The sequence below is a fragment of the Mytilus edulis genome, chromosome 9 (assembly GCF_963676685.1).
Source record: "Mytilus edulis chromosome 9, xbMytEdul2.2, whole genome shotgun sequence".
NCBI lineage: Eukaryota > Metazoa > Mollusca > Bivalvia > Mytilida > Mytilidae > Mytilus > Mytilus edulis.
In genome coordinates this window covers 76,127,014-76,135,074 of record NC_092352.1, presented here as the reverse complement: position 1 = coordinate 76,135,074, position 8,061 = coordinate 76,127,014, and the positions used below count along the sequence as shown (strand labels likewise).

Below are 8,061 nucleotides of genomic sequence, written 5' to 3'. Positions count from 1 at the left end.
AAATGTATTGCATACAAAGAAAGATAACTCTAGACTTACTCTTTGTAAATTTTTGTTTTTCCAAGCCTTTCACTTCCATACAATATAATCAAATCTTATATTAATTTCTTTTACAGTTAATAGAAATGTTTGAATAAATAAATATCTTTTAAGTCTCTTATTAAAGAACAAAAATAATTGATACACAAGAGTGTATCTTATGGTTGTTTCTAATAACTTTTAAAGCTAATTTTATTTTTGTTATAAATCAGAAAATGACCAATTCTTATTTCTCATATATCATACAAGATATTTTTCATTAAGCTAATAAAATTAAAAAATGATTAACTATACTGAACTGTATTTTTTCTTTAAAACAATTAGATTAAACATATCTTTTCAACATTGATGCAAAATTTTACATCCCTGATTTCAAAGATTTTTTATAGAGGGTAATATTGAAATCCACCCAATTAAAAACTATACTGAACAAAAACAAAAACAAAAACAAAAATAAAAAATATAACAACAATAAACACCTGTTTTTTGCTATATATATATATCAATTGTTTCAATTACATGTAGTTCAAAACAAAGAACTATGTGTTTTTCATTTCTTTTAACATACATTCTATAAGTGATAACATGTTATCCCTGCTGTTAGTTTGTGTTGTGTTATTGTTGTATCTATAATTGTTATTCACGTTTTGTGACGTCTCATTGTTGCAACTATAGTGACTACCCTGCCATGACAGCTGTGTGTCATCATTGTATGGATATCTTTGATATCTTACATCTTGAGTTTTATCTTTATCATGTTTATATTGTCTCCTATCTATAAACCTGTTATTAAAATTTCTATTTCCATTGCCATGGTTACTATAATATTTACCCCTATGATTGTCATTCTCTGAAACGTCACCTTCAATTTTTATACCTAATAAGGTATTAAGAACCTTTTTCATGTTTGATACCATAATTTTAACACCAGTCTCACTAGCATGAACCCCATCATAGAAATCAATAAACTTTAAATTAGCATATGTAACAAATTCAATAGATTTCTCATTACAAAATTCTTTAACAATACTGTTATAAACAGCTCTCTTTTTTTCATATTTTAGTGATAATCTGTGATCTTTGTAGTATCTTGGAAGCAATTCGCCTATCACAATTGTTGATTTCGGTAATATTTTCTTAGTTTCATCTACCAATTTCTCTATTTCTAATAGTACTTCTTCTGCTTCTTTTGTGTCTAAATCATTTGAACCAATTTGGAACATAACATTTTTTGTTTTCACTTTACCCGACTTCAAAAATTGTGTCGCTCCGTAAATGGTTTTATCGTACAATGTTGTTATCTTCACTGCTCGGTTCCTATACATTCTGCGACTGTTGATATCCTTGATAATGGAAGATCCTATAATCCAGAGATCTTGTTCCTTATCCTGTTGATGTTCTCTATTAGTTGTTTTTGCCTGTATTTCTTGTGTCTTATTACTTGTATCTAAGCTTGAGCTGTTATCATTGCTGTTTTTTCTCATTCTCTTTTCTCTTGTTTTTTCTTCCATTTCAAGCTCTATGTCTTTTTGTTCCATCTCTTCCCTGTCTTGTTTTTGTGTTTTTGAAATCTCTTCTTTTATTGTTTCTATTGTGATGTCATGTAATTTTGTCATCTTGTTTCCTATTGTTTCTACATTCCTTAAGCTTTCATTAGCCTTATCTGCTATTCTTGTTACTGTTGATGTTATTTCATTCACAAATGAGTCTAACATTTCAATGTTTATTTTGTTTTGCCTTATCTCACCTTTGTTTTCGTCTACTTTCTTTTTTGTCTTTGCTTGGTCAGTTTTTATTATTTCATCTAACTCACCGGGTGTACTTCCTTTCTCTGACATTTTTGTAACATTTTCTTTTATTTCTACACAAATCTCTTTCAGAAACGAAATTTTCAAATCTTGATCTACCTGGTTTTGTTCAATTCTGTGCAACACTGTCTTTATGTTGTCAATATCTTCAGTTTGTTCTCTTATTTTGTTTTGAAGACCCGTCAAATCATCTTTTTCAGACTTGTTTGTTTCTTTTCCGTCGTGTTTACATTTTTCTACGTCAATCTTTTGTTTTGATTTTGAATCAGCTGTCGACTCGTCTCTTTGTTTACCTTTCTCATTCTCGGAAGTTTCTTTTTCGTTATTTTCGTTATTTTCCTCCTCTACATGTACCACTGAAGTGCCAGTGTTTTCCTCGCTATCTGTCAACCATGTGTCATTAAATGGGATGTTTTTAAATTTCGAGTCCATATGTCCAAAAGAGTTACGTCCCTTTGCACGATTGTCTACAAACTGTGCTACACTTTCGGCTATGGATATTTTCTCGTACTTTTCCCATTGTCCCGTTTTTTGTCCCTGTACCAGAATCGTGTTAGTTGTGTAATATAATGTTATAACAAACAGTTTTTTGTTGCTGAATGACACTGTTACTGTAGTTTTATTCAACTTGGGATGGGGTAGTTTCCAGTCAAAAATCTTACTCTCGTCATTAATTGTTAAATTATTCGCTTTCTCATCAAAGTCATTCCACTTCACTAGATAGTTAGCGTTTTCTCCTAATTTTAAGAAGTATCTGATGGCAAAAGCCCTCCTCCAAACTAGAATTGATGTCTTGTTACATTTCAATGTACATACATTTTGATTACCTCCCTTGGATTGCATCTTTCCATTTTCAGCCATTTTCTCTTCTAAAATATTCGTTTAGTTCAAAATTATACTTTCCCTGTTCATTTAGTGACTATATTTAGTCAATAGCCATGTATCATATCTATCTTTTGTTTGCATCAGACCAAAATAATAAATTTTTCAGGAGCTCTTCTTATCGCATGTGCTCAGTACTTCCGCCATTTTAATATTTTTTCAAAAGTGCAGTCATGGTCATTTAACTCTTTTATTTACTATCAGACAATAAAATTTAAAGTATAAAACTTTCATTTGGGATAATAAATGAGATTTTTGTGAGTTTATGCAGTGTTTATATATCAGGCTATGTTAACTGCCATATACATGGTATGCCGCAATGATATAAGGGGTAAAAATCAAATAATTTCATCAAATCTTCATGACGACAATTTTTTTGGGGTAGCAATCAACCTATGTTTAAATGTTTAACACCACAGAAACAACTTACTGTGCATTTATAACAATTTATAACATTTTTTATATGAAAGCATATTATCAGGGTGGGAAAAGCTAAAAATAGCACACATTCAGGTCTAAGGCTCTAAATTTGCAATTTGTGACTTTTTGCTCCAAAAAAGATTAAAATGTGGCTACTATTATTTCAAATGATCAGTTAAGACCAAAAAATCAATTGTTTTCTGAATTTTGGGTTTCACTGCATTTCTCTTAAAGGTGTCAGACCACCAATTAAAAATCCCTATCTGTTCAACCAAATTTTGCAATTTTCACAGCTTTCTAAATATTTAACCTTAAGTTTAACTTCATAGAAACCAAGTATATCCTTAATTGTACATGTATCAGCTTTCTACATGCCAATTTTCACCATACCTTTAAAGCCTTCTAACAAAATAACTGACCATCAAACAGAGGTACTCCAAAACAAAAACTTGGTTTTCTGGAAATCTAAAATTAGTATACTATGGAGCGCATTAATCCTCAATTTTTAATGCAAACTCATAGACAAGTAAATTTTGGCTCAAAATGATCTAGATATATTTCTCTTTCACCAAAAGTTTCATTTCTGCAAATTTGTTGGTTAGTTTAAGTAAACAAGGACATCAAAAGCACTATTTTGTGTCAGAGTAGGGCTACTTTTACATACGTTATAAATTGGAGGGAGTAATTGGTGGTCTGACACCTAAACAGTGGCGGATCCGCCACTGGACCCACGTTTTTATCTGTGTTCTTCTGACACATTTCTCCCTTTATTTGTAATGGGTTCCGGAACAACAACCCACCGGATCCGCCACTGTTTATCTGTGTTCTTCGGACACATTTCCCCCTTTATTTGTAATATGTCCAATTTATCAGATACTACAAGCAAAAGGTCAACTATAGTTGGTGTATGGAATGTTTTTAAAGCGTAAGAAAGTGAATTTGTTGGTTCATCTTACCAAGACAATTTTCATGGTCCATTGATCCATGTCATAATTTTTTAATTAGGTGCATATCTCTTTTACTGAAAGTAAAGGGTCAACTTTATTTGTGATTGTTTAAAATGATTAGGCGTACACGTCAACATAGCAGAGTTCACCTAAACTTGAAGTGATTTTTTTCTATGATTTTGTCTGGTTTTTATACGATCGCAAAAATTGAAAATTTTTTGGTCGTATATTGGTATCACGTTGGCGTCGTCATCGTCGTCGTCGTCCGAATACTTTTTGTTTTCGCACTATAACTTTAGTTTAAGTAAATAGAAATGTATGAAATTTAAACACAAGGTTTATGACCATAAAGGAAGGTTGGGATTGATTTTGGAAGTTTTGGTCCCAACAGTTTAGGAATTAGGGGCCAAAAAGGGTCCAAATAAGCATTTTCTAGGTTTTCGCACTATAACTTTAGTTTAAGTAAATAGAAATCAATGATATTTTGACACAAGGCTTATGACCACAAAAGGAAGGTTGGGATTGATTTTGAATGTTTTGGTTTCAACAGTTTAGGAATTAGGGGCCAAAAAAAGGGCCCAAATAAGCATTATTCTTGGTTATTGCACAATAACTTTAGTATAAGTAAATAGAAATCATTGAAATTTAAACACAAGGTTTATGACCACAAAAGGAAGGTTGGGATTGGTTTTGGGAGTTGAGATCCCAACAGTTTAGGAATTAAGGGCCAAAAAGGGGCCCAAATAAGCATTTTTCTTGGTTTTCGCACCATAACTTTAATATAAGTAAATAGAAATCTATGAAATTTAAGCACAAAGTTTATGACCATAAAAGGAAGGTTGGGATTGATTTTGGGAGTTTTTGGTCCCTACAGGTTAGGAAAAAGGGGTCCAAAGGGTCCAAAATTAAACTTTGTTTGATTTCATCAAAAAAATTGAATAATTGGGGTTCTTTAATTGGTATTCCAAATCTAACTGTGTATGTAGATTCTTAATTTTTGGTCCAGCTTTCAAATTGGTCTACATTAAAGTCCAAAGGGTCCAAAATTAAACTAAGTTTGATTTTAACAGAAATTGAAATCTTGGGCTTCTTTGATATGCTGAATCTAAACATGTACTTAGATTTTTGAATATGGGCCCAGTTTTCAAGTTGATCCAAATCGGGATCCAAAATTATTATATTAAGTATTGTGCAATAGCAAGAAATTTTCAATTGCACAGTATTCAGAAATAGCAAGAAATCTTCAATTGCACAGTATTGTGCAATAACAAGAATTTTTCAATTGTACAGTATTGCGCAATAGCAAGAAATATCTAATTGCAGAATATTGCGCAATAGCAAGAAATTTTCAATTGGAGTTATCTTTCTTTGTCCAGAATAGAAGTTGAATCAACTTAAACCATTGTTTTACCCAATATACAATTTATATTCACTTTTACTACCAACTGATAAATTAAAACAATCTTTACCATTCAGTGATAACAAGCACTTTATTTACATTTTAATATTTTATGATGTATTTAATTGAGTAGTTATTGTTGCAAACTCCATTAGAAATTTGAATTGAGATCAATTTTGGAATAAGTAAAAGGGGGATGTGGAAAAAAAAATTGGGGGGGGGGGGGTTCAATTTGTCTTATTTCAGATTTCATAAATAGAAAGAAAATTTCTTCAAACATTTTTTTTGAGAGGATTAATATTCAACAGCATAGTGAATTGCTCAAATGCAAAACAAATATTTCAAGTTCATTAGACCACATTCATTCTGTGTCAGAAACCTATGACGTGTCAACTATTTAATCACAATCCAAATTTAGAGCTGTATCAAGCTTGAATGTTGTGTCCATACTTGCCCCAATCGTTCAGGGTTCAACCTCTGCGGTTGTATAAAGCTGCGCCCTGCGGAGCATCTGGTTTTCTACTGCTATAAGTATAAATAATTGGCGAGCAAAATATGTTTGGTGTATAAGGGTCTTGTAAGCAATTGTCTTCCTTCTGTTCAGCAGACAGTTCATAATTCTATTCTAAATCAATAATATGTACATACAAAAACAGTTACCTGGCTTTTATAGACACTTGACATGTTGCATGCAGATTGACTCAAGCTATTTTAAAATACTTAGTGTAACTTTTCTTATACATTATACATGTTTTTTTCAGGTGCTGCAAGTAAAATAAGCTGTGTTGTTGTGCAATGAAGAAAAGGAAGATCATAAGTGTAGCATCAGTGTTTTATACTTAGGTAACACCTCTAAAAAGAAGCTGTTGATCATGTAAATGATGGGAGTAAAGGCATGCATTCTGCTTGCATGTTTTATAGTCGTCATTTAAACTTTTGATTGGTAAAGGACCAATTTGATCTTCAGGAGTTTGAATGGTCAATCTATCTGCTAGATATTTCAGTAAGAATGTTTTCTTGCAGATGTGATCATTGGTCTGATTTTTAGCTCACCTGGCCCAAAGGGCCAAGTGAGCTTTTCTCATCACTTGGCGTCCGTCATCGTCGTCCGTCGTCGTCGGCGTTAACTTTTTATACGACCGCAAATTTTGAAAAAATTTTCGTCGTATATTGCTATCACGTTGGCGTCGGCGTCGTCGTCGTCGTCGTCGTCCGGCGTCCGAATACTTTTAGTTTTCGCACTCTAACTTTAGTAAAAGTGAATTGAAATCTATGAAATTTTAACACAAGGTTTATGACCACAAAAGGAAGGTTGGTATTGATTTTGGGAGTTTTGGTCCCAACATTTTAGGAATTAGGGGCCAAAAAGGGCCCAAATAAGCATTTTCTTGGTTTTCGCACTATAACTTTAGTTTAAGTTAATAGAAATCTATGAAATTTTGACACAAGGTTTATGACCACAAAAGAACGGTTGGGATTGATTTTGGGAGTTTTGGTCTCAACAGTTTAGGAATTAGGGGCCAAAAAGGGGCCCAAATAAGCATTATTCTTGGTTTTCGCACAATAACATTAGTTTAAGTAAATAGAAATCAATGAAATTTAAACACAATGTTAATGACTACAAAAGGAAGGTTGGTATTGATTTTGGGAGTTTAGGTCCCAACCGTTTAGGAATTAGGGGCCAAAAAGGGACCCAAATAAGCATTTTTCTTGGTTTTCGCACCATAATGTTAGTATAAGTAAATAGAAATCTATGAAATTTAAACACAAGGTTTATGACCATAAAAGAAAGGTTGGGTTTGATTTTGGGAGTTTTGGTCCCAACATAATAAGGGGCCCAAAGGGTCCAAAATTAAACTTTTGTTTGATTTCATCAAAATTGAATAATTGGGGTTCTTTGATATGCTGAATCTAACTGTCATGACTGTGTATGTAGATTCTTAACTTTTGGTCCCGTTTTCAAATTGGTCTACATTAAGGTCCAAAGGGTCCAAAATTAAACTTAGTTTGATTTTGACAAAAAATGAATCAGTTAGGTTCTTTGATATGCTGAATCTAAAAATGTACTTAGATTCTTGATTATTGGCCCAGTTTTCAAGTTGGTCCAAATCGGGGTCCAAAATTAAACTTTGTTTGATTTCATCAAAAATTGAATAAATGGGGTTCTTTGATATACCAAATCTAACTGTGTATGTAGATTCTTCATTTTTGGTCCTGTTTTCAAATTGGTCTACACTAAAGTCCAAAGGGTCCAAATTAAACTTAGTCTGATTTTAACAAAAATTGAAATCTTGAAGTTCTTTGATATGCTGAATCCAAAAATGTACTTAGATTTTTTATTATGGGCCCAGTTTTCAAGTTGGTCCAAATCAGGATCTAAAATTATTATATTAAGTATTGTGCAATAGCAAGTCTTTTCAATTGCACAGTATTGCGCAATGGCAAGAAATATCTAATTGCACAATATTGTGAAATATCAAATTTTTTTTTAATTAGAGTTATCTTTCTTTGTCCAGAATAGTAAGCAAGAAATATCTAATTGCAAAATATTGTGCAATAGCAAGAT

General features: G+C 32.1%; 1 protein-coding gene across 1 annotated transcript; it reads right to left on the bottom strand.

Moving 5' to 3' along the window:
• Positions 1 to 578: 578 nt before the first annotated feature.
• Positions 579 to 2,708, bottom strand: LOC139490185 (uncharacterized protein PF3D7_1120000-like). Its single transcript, XM_071277034.1, has one exon. It carries the CDS (start codon positions 2,706 to 2,708, stop codon positions 579 to 581), a length of 2,130 nt encoding a protein of 709 aa, XP_071133135.1.
• Positions 2,709 to 8,061: the final 5,353 nt, after the last annotated feature.

What these genes read in the sequence shown, in the direction of transcription:
- LOC139490185 (XM_071277034.1), bottom strand. Translation starts at nt 2,708, where the DNA reads ATGGCTGAAAATGGAAAGATGCAATCCAAGGGAGGTAATCAAAATGTA.